The following is a 14,466-nucleotide window of genomic DNA, read 5'->3' as shown; positions in this document are numbered from 1 at the left end:
TAGATAAGTCTCCCAGAGATAATTTTTAAGACTTTATCCTCAGGCTCTTCTTAAGGTATGTTATGTTATCGATTTTTCCAGTAATGATTAGTAGATATGTCCATTTACTCAAGTTTATAGAAGTTAATTATTCCTAACACAAGTTGTAAGGGTGAAGCTGGGACTCCAGCCCAGGTCGATCTACTGTACCACAGTGCAGGAGCAAATTTAAAATACTCTAGCTCACTGCTGCACTTCATTCTCTGACCACAGAATCCCTGCTAGCCTACTTAGGATCAATTCATTCGTTAACTGGCTTTGCCTGTGTGAAAAAACTCCTTAATTATCAGTGTCACAGATAGCTTCCTATAGATAAATGTAGAACAAAATTCTAATTCACCAAAAAAAAAAAACATACTTACTGGTCTGACAGAGAGTGGATAAACCTGGACACCTTTTTAACTCAGTACTGAAGTCACTCCTGAGGTTCACCCTTCAGCCAAAGATCAGATAGGCCCATAAAACAGAACGAGGCTAAATGGGCACACCAGTCCAAGGGCAAGGACAAGAAGACAGGAGGGGACAGGAAAGCTGATAATGGGGACCCCAAGGTCAAAAAGAGGAGAGCGTTGACACGTCATGGGATTGGCAAACAGTGACAGAAAACAATATGTGTGTTAATTGTTAATTGAGAAACTGATTTACTCTGTAAACCTTCATCTAATGCACAGAAAAAAAAAACAGCTTCCTGTAGGCACATTTTTTTGGTGAAGAGAACTTTTCAGTAGTTAGTGAAAACAAAAATGCCACCCTTTTTAAGGAAGTTGACATATCGCAGGTTAGTATGCAGAAATCATGTATTGAGTTCTTACCGAACAGCCATGCCCTGAAATACCAGGTGGCATTAGAAAGTAGCCACCCTTACCTGGGAACATTTTTCCTTTGGACGTTCCATTAGTAAAAATAATACTTGCTCTTTCTTTGTACTAACCCAAAGTCTCAAAGAGAAATTATTTAAAAACATAGCACCCCTTTACTGTAGTGCATAGGTGATCATGGGAGTCCAGAATGCTCCATGGAGGTTACTCTCTGATGTGACTTAAACCAGGTTATTCACCAAGGGACTCCCATACCATTAGGGTCTGTCCTCAGCCCCTGGCTGGTGTTGGCATACCACCACCTTCTGTCCACATACCTGTCTTGCAGAAATGCCCTAGTAATGACTGCAAAACTCCCCTCTGCTAATAAAAATGAGTCCTAGGGCCTTGAAGGCTGTGGTTTCTCTGCTACCTGTCGTCCATACTAGCTGATACTTCACAAGGGAGTTTGAGGTTTCATCCTCAGCCAGCCACAGCTGAGGTTCCTCACCCAGGATCGCAACCACGGATTCCTTCATAGAATCCATCCTAAAAGCTGTAGGTGAGAGAATTCTGTGTGTTTCTGCATTTATCTGGAGAAAGTTTACTAACTTTTATAAGGGTTGCATGAACAAAACAAACAAGGATTAGGAATTACTAATCTGGAGATTAGTATATTCAAGCAAGAATTTTTCTAGTAGTTTCCTTCACTAAGTTACAAGAACAGGAAGATTCTCACTTATCCCAGGAGCATTCAGAAAATTAAATTCCAGGCTTATGAAGATCAGGTCAGTATCAGTCTCCAAGGGTAACTACCTTTTCCTCCCCAAACAGGCACGGTGCTCCTTTCCCAGTAGTCTCTGCATAGCTGCCCAGGGGCGGGCAAGAGCTCTAGTCTTCTCTAGGTTCTTAGCACCAGGAATTTGGAGCTCTTGGATCTATTATAGGGCCAGGGGAGGATGTGACCTAAAGCGTCCCCATGCCTCAGCCTGAGTCACTTCCATGCACTTGCCTGCAGAGGCAGCTGAGAGTGCTGTTTTCCACAGTGGCCAAAGTGGGGTTGGGGCATGGCACTGTAACCCTGGCCAGTTAAGTCAGGTTGCTTTGCTACTGGTGCTTAGCCATATAGTTGAGCTTGTAAGGTCCAGGGTGGTTTGGCTCTGGAATCAAGCCACTTGGGTATGGGTATGACTCCCAGCCCTGCCGTTTACAAGCTATGTGAGCTTGGGGAGTCACCAGCCTCCCTAGGCTTCGGTTTCTTTACCTGTAAGATGGGGAATAAAACAGGTACTTAATTCACTAGAAAGTCATGAAGATTAAACAGGCTTACTTACCACCCTCATCTGTTGACGTGGAGTCGATTCCAACTCATAGCGACCCTAAAGGACAGAGCAGAACTGCCCCAAAGGGTCTCTGAGGCTGTAATCTTTACAGAAACAGACTGCCACATCCTTCTCCCGTGTAGTGGCTGGTGGTTCAAACCGCCAACCTTTCGGTTAGCAGCTGAGTGCTTTAGCCACTATGCCACCAGGACTCTAAAACAGACTAAGCCTTATAAAGCAAGTAACACAGTGTGTAGCACAGAAAAAGTGCTCAGTAAATGCTAATGCTACTGTTATGTTTCCTCCTTTGATTCACTATTCTCTTCTTTGATCTGCAGGTGGCAGCCTTGGCTATTGCAAGTGGTAATGGCTTGTTACTGAAAGGAGGGAAGGAGGCCTCACACAGCAACCGTATTCTTCACCTCCTGACCCAGGAGGCCCTCTCTATCCATGGAGTCAAGGAGGCTGTACAGCTGGTAGGGCCAAGTCAGGCCCAGAGGGGCTGGGTCAGGCCTTTGATTGTTGAAGCAAAGTTTAGACTATGTAGGGCCAGGGCACTCTGACAGGCAGGCTTGATTGGAGCATCGGCAGATACTGAGTGCCGGATAATCCTGGGCATTAGCCACTGGCATTAGGCCATTCTGCAGAGCCGGGGGCTTGTGATGAGTCTTCAGTGGCTTAAGGCCACTTCCATACACTCTCCTGGAACTATTGATTTAAAAGAAAGTTGATTAGACCTTCATTCTTTGAGTCACAGGACAACAGGAATACCAGACCAAGAGTGGGAGGCCTGAGTTCTTATGACTGGTAGAGCAGTTTAGGGCAAGTCAGGTAAGATAAATTTTATGAAAGTTTGTTGTGAACCGTGTAAATATGAAATCATGCAGCCATCACTACTATTATGGCTTATGGTTGCCATTTTTTTAACCAAACTTTGTCTCACTCTACTATTAAACGAGGTTTTTGAAGTATATATTATTGTTGTTAGAGTGCCGTCAAGTCAGTTCCAACTCATAGTGACCCCATGCACAACAGAACAAAACACTGCCCAGGCCTGTGCCATCCTCCCAATTGTTGCAATACTTGAACCCATTGTTGCACCCACTGTGTCAGTCCATCTCATTAAGGGTCTTCCTCTTTTTCTGTGACTCTCTACCAAGCATGATGTCCTTCTCCAAAGACTGATCCCTCCTGACATGTCCAAAGTATGTGAGATGCAGCCTTGCCATCCTTGCTTCTAAGGAGCATTCTGGTTTTACTTCTTGGAAGACAAATTTGTCCATTTTTTTTTGGCGGTCCATGTTCTATTCAATATTCTTCACCAGCACCCCAACTAAAAGGCGTCAGTTGTTCTTCCGACTTCCTTACTCCTTTTCCAGCTTTCACATACATATGAGAAAATCGAAAACACCACGGCTTGGGCCAGGTGCACCTTAGTCCTCAAGGTGACATCTTTGCCTTTTAACACTTTAAAGAGATCTCTTGCAACTGATTTGCCCAACGCAATGAGTCTTTTGATTTTTTGACTCTTGCTTCCGTGGGTGTTGATTATGGATCCAAGTAAAATGAAATCCTTGACAACCTCAATTTTTTCTCCATTTATCATGATGTTGCTTATTAGTCCAGATGTGAGGCTTTTTGTTTTCTTTAAGTTGAGGTGTAATCCATACTGAAGGCTCTGGTCTTTGATCTTGGCCAGTAAGTGCTTCAAGTCTTCTTCACTTTTAGCAAGAAAGGTTGTGTCATCTGCATAACACAGGTTGTTAATGAGTCTTCTTCCAATTCTGAGGCCCTGTTCTTCATATAGTCTGGTTTCTCATATTATTTGAAATAGAAAGTAGTAGCCAGAATTTGGAAACCCTGGTGCCGTAGTGGTTAAGTGCCACGGCTGCTAACCAAAGGGTCGGCAGTTTGAATTTGCCAGGCACTCCTTGGAAAATCTGTGGGACAGTTCTACTCTATCCTATAGGATTACTGTGTGTCGGAATCAACTCGATGGCACTGGGTTTGGTTTTGGTTTTGGTTTGGTAGCCAGAATTTATTGAGTGTCTGCCTTGTGCCAGACACTTTGATCCATTTTCTCATTTAATTATTTCTTTCGATGCTTGCTGCATTGTTCAGTATTTCACCCATAAAATCCTCCAGGATTGCAACTTCAGGCTTGAATTTTTTCTTCAGTTCTTTCAGCTTGAGAAATGCCAGGTGTGTTGCACATTTCATAATACTTTGTCTTCTCGAGCCACCCTTTGAAATCTTCTGTTCAGCTCTTTTACTTCATCATTTCTTCCATTCACTTTAGCTGCTCTATGTTTAAGAGCAAGTTTCAGAGTCTCTTCTGACATCCATTTTGGTTGTCATATTTTCTTATCTTTTTAATGACCTTTTACTTTCTTCATGTATAATGTCCTTGATGTCATCCCGCAATTCGTCTGGCCTTTGGTCATTAGTGTTTGATATATCAAATCTGTTCTTGAGATGGTCTCTAAATTCAGGTGGGATATACTCACAGTCATACTTTGACTCTCGTGGACTTGTTTTAGTTTTTTTTAGCTTCAGCTTGAACTTGCATATGAGCAATTGATAATGTGTTTCAAAGTTGGCCCCTGGCTTCTCCGTAGTCTCTTTCCACAGATGTAGTGGGTTCGATTCCTTTGTATTCCATCTAATGATATCCTCATGTATAGTCACCATTTATGTTGTTGAGAAAAGGTGTTTCCAATGAATAGGTCATGGGTCTTGAAAAATTCTGTCATGCAATCTCTGATGTTTCTGTCACCAAGGCCATATTTTCCAACTACTGATCTTTATTCTTTGTTTCCAGCTTTCACATTCAATCACCAATAATTACCAATGCGCCTTGGTTGCATGTTTGATCAATTTTAGACTGCAGAAAAATCTTCAGTTTCCTCATCTTTGGCATTAGTGGTTGGTGCATAAATTTGAATAATAGTCGTATTAACTGGTCTTCCCTGAAGGCATATGGATGTTATCTTATCATTGACAGTGTTGTACTTCAGGATCTTTTTTTTTTTTAATTTTTATTGTGCTTTAAGTCAGCTTCTCATACGAAAACTTACATACACCTTGCTATATACTCCTAGTTGCTCTCCCTCTAATGAGAGAGCACACTCCTTTCCTCCACTCTCTTTTCATGTCCATTTGGCCAGCTTCTGCCCCCCTCTGCCCTCTCATCTCTTCTCCAGATAGAAGCTGCCCCTGTAGTCTCATGTGTCTACTTGATCCAGGGAGCTCACTCTTCACCAGTATCATTTTCTATCCCATAGTCCAGTCCAATCCCTGTCTGAAGAGTTGGCTTTGGGAATGGCTCCTGTCTTGAGCTAACAGAAGGTCTGGGGGCCATGACCTCTGGGGTCTTTCTAGTCTCAGTCAGACCGTTAAGTCTAGTCTTTTTACAAGAATTTGGGGTCTGCATCCCACTGCTCTCCTGCTCCCTCAGGGGTTCTCTGTTGTGTTCCCTGTCAGGGCAGTCGTCGGTCGTAGCCGGGCACCATCTAGTTCTTCTGGTCTCAGGCTAATGTAGTCTCTGGTTTATGTGGCCCTTTCTGTCTCTTGGGCTCATAATTATGTTGAGTCTTTGGTGTTCTTCATTCTCCTTTGCTCCAGGTGGGTTGAGATCAATTGATGCATTTCAGATGGCCGCTTGCTAGCATTTAAGACCCCACATGCCACTCTCCAAAGTGGGATGCAGAATGTTTTCTTAATAGATTCTATTATGCAAGTTGGCTTAGATGTCCCCTGAAACCATGGTCCCCAAACTCCCACCTCTGCTACGCTGGCCTTCAAAGCGTTCAGTTTATTCAGGAAACTTCTTCGCTTTTGGTTTGGTCAGGATAGATCTTGAAGTGTGCTTTTTGACCATGAACGTGACACCATTCCTCTTCAATTTGTCATTTTTGGCATAGTAGACCATATGATTATCTGTTTCAAAATGGCCGATACCAGTCCTTTCAGCTTACTAATGCCTAGGATATCTATCTTCAAGCATTCTATTTCATGAACATATGGGAGTGGGGAGGGGGTTAAAAATCAAGAAGTGGGGAAAAACTCCCTATAATCTCGGTGTCCTAACACAAGCACTTTAGTAATTCCAACCAGCATCCCAGCAGAGAGGTGGTCAGTGGAAGTCACGGAGAACTGTGACTCCTTGCAAGACCCAGCATTTCATTAAGGCTGTGACCAAAGAACCCACAGAGTGGCTACTGCCTTTGGTAATCCCATAGCCTAGCATACTCTGTATCACCTTTAACTTCCATAGATAACGCTTCGTTTATACCTCTTCTGCATTTTTTAAATTATCTGCCTTGTGCTGTAGCTATTTGTGTCCTAGTCCTGTCTTCCCTACTAGACTCTGAATTAGTTGAGGGCAGGGACCATGACCTGCATGCTGCAGTGTGGAGCCTAGCACCGCATGTATAGATGCTTGTTAAGCATTTGCTGGACAGCTTCTTGATTCCCGGGATCAGCAACTTAATCCTGTTTTCAGATTATGTTTTCATAGTGCCTGCATGTATCTGTAGAAGGGAGGCTGCTATTCTTAGCATTTTGTGTGGTCAGGAGATGTCATCTTTAGCTTTTTATTCTTTACCTCTTCAGGTGAATACCAGAGAAGAAGTGGAAGATCTTTGCCGCCTAGACAAAATGATAGATCTGATCATCCCACGTGGCTCCTCCCAGCTGGTCAGAGACATCCAGAAAGCTGCTAAGGGGGTTCCAGTGATGGGACACAGTGAAGGCATCTGCCACCTGTATGTGGATTCAGAGGCCAGCGTTGACAAGGTCACCAGACTTGGTGAGCCGGAGTCTCCTGTTTTTCAGGGTGAAATATTCGTCAGATCCTTTGTGCCCCTGGATCACGTTACTTTAAACACTTCTTTGTTCTTCTCTTTTCAGTCAGAGACTCTAAATGTGAATATCCAGCTGCCTGCAACGCTTTGGAGACTTTGCTGATCCACCGAGATCTGCTCAGAACACCATTGTTTGACCAGATCATTGACATGCTGAGAGTAGAGCAGGTAAAGACAAAGCCATAGAACTGTACAGCAGTTCTTGTCTTCCATTTTGAGATTTAGAAGCCTGTGGCATTCGTGCCTGCCAGCTAGCCAGGAGTAGCCGCCATTCCATTTAAGGCAATTTAAAAAAACAATATTTTTGAGCATCTGCTCTGCACAAGTTCTGTGCTAAGTACAGAGGTGAGTAAGACATGACCCTTGTCCTCTAACAGTCTAGTAGGTAGAACAAACTGATACACAAATAGCTTTATTACAAAGTGGGTTGTGTTAAGTGCTAAGAGGGTTCATAGATAAGACAGATCACATGGTAGCATGTTGGGCTATTTTTGGCAATGTTTTTTTTTATTGAGGCAGCAAAGTTTAAAGTTTGTTTCTGAACACATTTTTTTTTTTAATTGGATTTGAGAAGATTGCAGGAGTGTTTTCAAACCAGATATTCAGATGCATTCACCACCCCCCCCAAAAAGTCTTCAATTACCAGTGTTAATGTCATCTTAATGCATTTTAAGCTTTAATATATTATGACACCCTTTAAGAATTATATAAACCAGCACATAGTAAAGAAAGTGCCTGCTGGACTTGGTTTCTTTGACCCGGAGACTGTGTCTCTTCCCCTCTGTCCTTGTGCTGGAGAGGAAGGCTCCAGTCATCTTATGAAACAGTACTGTCCCAGTGTGAACCTGAAAGAATTGTTTTGAAAATACAAATGTACCACACGGATTAAATCAAGAAGGAATTAAATCACATAGTCACTCAGTTTAGGGTCTTACTTTGCATTAGTGGTCTGTTTGACTGGACACCCATGTATGCCAAGTACCACAGTAGACTGGACTGGGCTGACAAGGGGAACACTCTCCTTTAGTCAGGACAAAAGTCCTGATTCTGGCAAACCCACAATATCTCAATCACCCTCAGGTTTGTCTTGCAATTCCTCAGATCACCTTCGTATTGCAGGAAGTAAACCCAGAAGGGTGACTTGCACAGAGCGGGGGGCTCAGAGATGAGGTTCCAGTCCTCGAGCAAGATGGTTGAGCCATAATCCTTGAGGAATTAGGGGCCCAGATAGGAAACCACAGCAGGGCCTCCAGGATAATGAAGACAAAACAGTGTTCATTTGTTGTAACCTGAGCCAGGACAACAGCTTGGTCCCAAAAAAACAAGACATGAACCCCATCCTGGGGCGATCTCAGAACAAGGCCTGAGTAGGGTCAGGCTTGTGACTGAGGCTTGCAGTAACCAGCCTTGGAATCCTGAAATTCTTTTGACCTCCCAGAGTGTGGCGCCCAGCTGAACCTAGAGGTGAGGCCAGATTAAGTCAGAAATCCAACAGGTGACCACAGTTAGAGGTACTGAAAGGATCTAGAAAAACATTGTTTACCTCTAAAGCACACCTGGGACTTCTGCAGGGTGAAGGGAGTAGACGTGTACTCCCTGTTTTCATATGGGTCCAATGTCTAGGTCTACATATACAGAGAGCAGGAGTTCTATAGTCAAGTGTTCATTTTACTAAAATGCCAGCAGTCCAAGGCTTATACTTACAGCCCATTAAATGCCTTATGCAATCTGAATGATCACAGGCTTCCTGTTTAAATCCCTGCTCCAACTTTACCAAGGACCCATTGCTAGCAAGTGGCCACTCAGCATTTTCAAAAGCAGTGTGTGCTGAAATGCGAAAGGCTGCCTCTGAAAGACGAGGCAGGGACCAGGTTAGTTATCCAGGCCACATGGACCCTGGATTCTGGGCTGTGGTATTACACTCCATATAAACATTCATCAGAAGGAAGAGCCCTTCAGAGACATCTTGCTCTTTGATTCTAGAGGAAGAAGTGTGAGCTTGCTTATTTTTGTTGTTTTTATTCTATTGTCCCTGGTCTTCCCCTCTTCCAGGTGAAAATTCATGCAGGCCCCAAGTTTGCTTCCTATCTGACCTTCAGCCCCTCCGAAGTGAAGTCGCTTCGAACCGAGTATGGGGACCTGGAATTGTGCATTGAAGTGGTGGACAGTGTCCAAGAGGCCATCGACCACATCCACAAGTACGGCAGCTCCCACACGGATGTCATTGTCACAGAGAACGGTCAGTGTCTGGATACGTCACGCATACAGGCGTTGCTTTTTCTACTTTGATATCCAAGGTGGTCATGTTCTTCTCAGCCCCTCTTGACCTGCTGGAAAACAGAGCCTGAAAAGACTAGTGATAGTGCCTGGTGTAGGTTGCATTTGATGGTTTGCTGAGTGCTTCACATAGATTAAAAAAAAAAAAGAAAGCTACCATCAAGGCCGTTCTGACTCATGGCAACTCCATGTGTGTCACAGTAGAACTGTACTCTGTGGGGTTTTCAGTGGCTGATTTTTAGGAAATAGATCACCAGGCCTTTCTTTTAAGGTACCTCTGGGTATAATCAAACCTCCAACCTTTAGCAGCCAAGCCCATTACCCGTTTGCACCACCCATGGACTCGTCACAGCAGCCCAGTGGAAGAGGCAGGGCAGAGATGAATAGTTTCACCTTCAAAATGACTTAGGTGCCCCAGTGGCACAGTGGTTAAAGTGCTTGGCTGTGAACCGAAAGTTTGGCAGTTCAGAGCCACCCGCTATTCCACAGGAGGAAGATACAGCACTCTGCTTCCATAAAGATTACAGCCTTGAAAACCCTACTGGGCAGTTCTACTCTGTGCTGTAGAATCACTATGAGTTGGAATCAAGTCGGCAATAATGGGTTCGGTTTTTTGGTTTAAAGATGACTTACCCTGCGTCAGAGGCATTATCGCTTAATCCATACAACAACCTTATGAGGTAATTGGAATAAATTCATTTTGCAGCTGAAGAAACAAAGGCCCAGGACCAGCTAGTTAAGAACAGAACCACTTGTCCACATTCATTCATTCACTCCACAAATATGTATTGAGGGACATTCCTAGATGTCAGGCACTGGTAGAGGAAGCCAGAATGACCCCCTAGAGGAATTTAGTCAGTCCACTGGGGAATGACAACGGTACCACCAATAATACCTAATGTTTACTGAGCACTTGCCATGTGCTGGGCCCTGGGGTGAGTACCCCGTGGGCATCAGCTCATTTAGTCCTCTCCACAACCCTGTGAGGTAGGTAAAGCTGTTGATTTCCATTTTACTCAAGCACAGAGAGGTTCAGAAACTTGCCCAAGGCACCTAGCTAGTAGATGTGGAGTTGACGTTCAGACCTTGGCTGTCTAGCTCCAGAGCCCATGCTGTTAACCTGACTCTGGGCACTGCCTTCTAAGTAGTGTAGCCAGGGCATCACATCACCGAGGATACGTCTGCAGTGGGAGACCTGGATCCCAACCCATTCTTCCCCAATCCACTACACCTTCCACAACACTGACTGATGATGCTAGTTTGCCTTCCTCCTCTTCAGATTTCTCACAAGCCTATGTGTTTAATATGTGAGAGGACACATGAAGGAGCCTCCTTGGGGCCTGAGCCCTGTTCTGGTCAGTCGCCAGTGAGTGGCTAGAAGCAGGGCTGTTATCGTGGGTCATCCTAACTTGGTTTCTTCTCTTTCTTTATGGCACAGAAAAAACAGCAGAGTTCTTCCTCCAGCACGTAGATAGTGCATGCGTGTTCTGGAATGCCAGCACTCGCTTCTCTGATGGCTACCGCTTCGGACTGGGTAAGACAGACTCCAGTCGGGAGAGAAAGGAGTCTCTGTGAATTGCTATGTGGTCCAGGGAGCACGGTGAAGGCACAGGCTTGGTCAAGATAGTGGAATCAGAGATTTGTGGAAGGTTGGGATTGCAAGAGGAGGAGGGAGAATAGTAATAGCTGCTATAAATTGGTAGGTGTCCTATGCTCTAGGCATTTCACATGTTAAGAAGGTACCAAAAAATCCAAACCCATTGCTGTCAAGTCAATTCTGACTCATAGAGCAGGATAGAGTAGAGCTGTCCCATAGGGTTTCTGAGGCTGTAAATCTTTATGGAAGCAGACTGCCACATCTTTCTCTCATAAGCAGCTGGTGGGTTAGAACCACCAACCTTTTGGTTGGCAGCTGAGCGCTTAAGCACTGAGCCACCAGGGTACTCTTGTTTCTTTCTTCAGAGATGGGAAAACTGAGATTCAAAGACGTGAAGTAACTTCTCCAAATGGTATTCTGACCCAGGCTTGTGAACTCCAGGGCCTTGGTGGTTCCCACTGCAGTACAGCAGGCCTCGTAGCCTCCTCTTAAAGCACAGCTCACAACAGGTGCACATGCTATGGTCCCTCAGGACAGTGCCACTGCAGATTTATTTCTTCAGAGTATCACAGCCCAGTGGCTTCTGAACTAAGAACCCCACCCCCCCATCCCTGCTATGAGCATAGGAAAAAGGAAGCTGCTAGTGCCTATACTGGGCTTACATGTCAGCATCAAAAACAAACAGGTAAGCCTAGAGGTGTAAGGTTAACTTCCAAAACAGGCTTTGAAATAAAAAGCTTTAGAAAGACACCCTTTCCCCCCTCTCCCATTAGTTATGGAATCTGTAGCTCCTGTAGTATAGGAGTTACTCAGTTTCTGATTTTCAGGGCAGCCATTATATAGAGCTCCAATAAGACATGCATGACACATTTTCTGAATATTTGAGGATTATTGCAACCACTTAAAACATTTTAATCCCTCTGAACTTTTCAGTAAATGATCTGCCTGTAGAAATAGTTCTTGCTGAATTGTTATAAAGTTATTAAAAGGAATTTTAGTCAGTTATTCTTAGTCCTAGTCCTTAGACCCTTTATTTTTAGTTTCCTCCTTTTATATCCGGTTGACTTAATTATCACATCACTTGCAGTGATCTTTGTACTTCATGTTCTTGAAGAAGAAATAGCAGCAGCTTTTAAGCAGAAATCCAGGATGGGGGAAGAGCGGAAGACCACTCAGTGTCCTTCTAGCACCAGCTGGGGGTAAACCCAAACTCTGGCTGAGTTACATTCCTGTGAAATACATTCACAGCAGTGACAGCTAATATTTACTGGGTGTTTACTATGTGCCTCCACCATCCATCTGTCACTTTGTCATACTATGGTGGCTTACATGTTACTATGATACTGGAAGTTATGTCACCAGTATTTCAAATACCAGCAGGGTGACCCATGGTGCACAGGTTTCAGTGGAGCTTCCAGACTAAGACAGACAAGGAAGAAAGACCTGGTCATCTATTTCCAAAAATTAGCCTTAACGTTACGGATCACAAAAGAATATTGTCTGTTATGGTGCTGGAAGATGAACCCTCCCCTAGGTTGAAGACACTCAGAATACAGTGGCTGCAACAATGGGCTCAAGCATACCAACAATCATAAGATGTGCAAGACATGGCAACATTTCATTTTGTTGTACTTGAGGCCTCTGTGTGTCGGAACTTGACTCAATAGCAACTAACACCTGGCACTGTGCTGAGCATGCATGCATTATCTCACTTAGTTCTATAAACTAGAACTGTTGTTTTCCAGATGAAAAAAAAATGAAACACGGACAGAAGAGCTAGGTAACTGGCCGAAGGTCACATGGTCTCTACAATATAGAGCTAGAATGTGGATCCTGGTGCTCTCACTCTCCTTGCCATCCACTACCCCCAGCACATCCCCACTGGGGTCTTCGCACTCGCTCTTCTGTCTGCCTGGAGCACCTCCACCTGGTCCTGCCCTGGCTGGCTCCTTCTCATCCTTAGGTTTCCGCTCTAATGCACAACCTCAGGCAGACTTTCTCTGACCACCCTACCTAGTGCAGTTCCCACCCCCACCCTCGCATGCAGCTTCTGTCACAGTACCCTTCGCTGCTCTTAATCACCACCTGAAATTATTGCACACGGGATATAAGATCCGTGAAAACAGGACCTGTGGCTGTTATCCCCCTGCACCCCCAGGGCCCAGCACACTGCCTAGTGCATAGCCCATTCTCGGCAAAGTTGTGATGAATAAGGGAACCCTGCCTCCACCATACACAGTGCAAAACACTAAGCCAGACCCACAGAAATCCTGGGTATCCCCCTCGTCTAAGCCTGGGCCAAGAGGGAAGAATGACCAGTAATCCTATCATGTATACAGTTACTATACAGTAAGCACTGGTAGGCTAAGAATTCTGGGAGGATAATAAGAACATGCCCCTTACATTCTAAGATTTAAAGACTATTTGAGGAAATGAAGCCTCCATACTAAGCGTTGTACATGTCAGTACCTGACCAGATGTCCAGTTATGGTACACAGTTCACATGCTGAACTGAGATCAGAGACATCTATAGTATTGTCAAAATGCAGTAGGGGATAAAGTCCAAAACAGAGGCCCACACAGTGTGTTTCATAGGAAGGAGGAGCCCGTCATGACCAGAGAAAACATAATTATGGGGACAGTGGAACTCCAGGTGGAACTGAGGAGGATGGGTCAGGAGTTGGCAGGGAGAGAAGGCACCAAGTGAAAAAAGTGAGACACAGGTCTGGCAGGTAGACAGGAAACAGAAGCTGTGAGACGTCTACATCTTAATCCATCCTTTTTGCAGGAGCTGAAGTGGGAATCAGCACATCACGGATCCACGCCCGGGGACCAGTAGGACTTGAGGGACTCCTTACTACTAAGTGGTTGCTACGAGGACAGGACCACGTGGTATCAGATTTCTCAGAGCATGGAAGTTTAAAATATCTTCATGAGAGCCTCCCTGTTCCTCAGAGAAACACCAACTGAAAGCATTCAGAGAAGAGCTAGGAAATCCTAGGAATGATCCAGGAGGTTTTCACAGTTAACACCTGTCTTAAGAATCTTAGGGGATAAGCAGGTCTTGTCACCCAGTTCCTGGAAGGGCTTGGCTGTTAGAAAGTGCACCTAGATGCTTCTGGGATCAATTTCGCCACATTAGTCTTGGATCGCCCCCGACCCAGGCTTTTTTTTTTTTTTTTTTTTTTTTTTAAGTAAGAAAATAAGTGCTACGGGCAGGGGCTTTGCTTTGCCCACTCCAGTTCCCTTTAGTGATCAGAACAGAAAGGTACATTTTCCTCACATAAAAGACAGTGAAAAAATCATGGCCACTTTTTACCTTCTTATCACCTCAGTGAGGTAAAACCTCCTTGGCATTTGGCTGGTACTAGAGCCAGTGATTCATAAGAAGTTTTTTTTACATTTCATTTCTTTCATGCTCATAGACATCTTCAAAAAGGAGAGATCTGGAATTTCAGAAGAAGGACAGTTCTTTTTCACATTCTCATCTAAAACAATCACAAGAATGGACTAAGTCATTTCCGCTGTGAAGCTTGACCATTTGTATTTATTTTTGGAGTGAATAAGTA

At 44.3% G+C, this 14,466-nt stretch overlaps 1 protein-coding gene across 4 annotated transcripts in view; it reads left to right on the top strand.

Annotated features, from left to right (window-relative positions):
- ALDH18A1 (aldehyde dehydrogenase 18 family member A1) overlaps nt 1-14,088 on the top strand; it is a 43,079-nt gene extending 28,991 nt beyond the window's left edge. For all 4 annotated transcript variants that reach the window (XM_049855219.1, XM_049855221.1, XM_049855218.1 and 1 more), the window contains exons 13-18: nt 2,497-2,634; nt 6,773-6,968; nt 7,070-7,191; nt 9,076-9,262; nt 10,739-10,834; nt 13,686-14,088. In XM_049855219.1, coding sequence (XP_049711176.1) covers nt 2,497-2,634; nt 6,773-6,968; nt 7,070-7,191; nt 9,076-9,262; nt 10,739-10,834; nt 13,686-13,867 — 921 coding nt within the window. In that variant the 3' untranslated portion in view covers nt 13,868-14,088. The remainder of the gene's footprint in view (nt 1-2,496; nt 2,635-6,772; nt 6,969-7,069; nt 7,192-9,075; nt 9,263-10,738; nt 10,835-13,685) is intronic.
- The last annotated feature ends 378 nt before the right edge of the window (nt 14,089-14,466 follow it).

The sequence above is a fragment of the Elephas maximus genome, chromosome 16 (genome assembly GCF_024166365.1).
Source record: "Elephas maximus indicus isolate mEleMax1 chromosome 16, mEleMax1 primary haplotype, whole genome shotgun sequence".
NCBI lineage: Eukaryota > Metazoa > Chordata > Mammalia > Proboscidea > Elephantidae > Elephas > Elephas maximus.
Note: the sequence above shows the minus strand (reverse complement) of the source record. Positions and strands in the feature narration are given on the sequence as shown.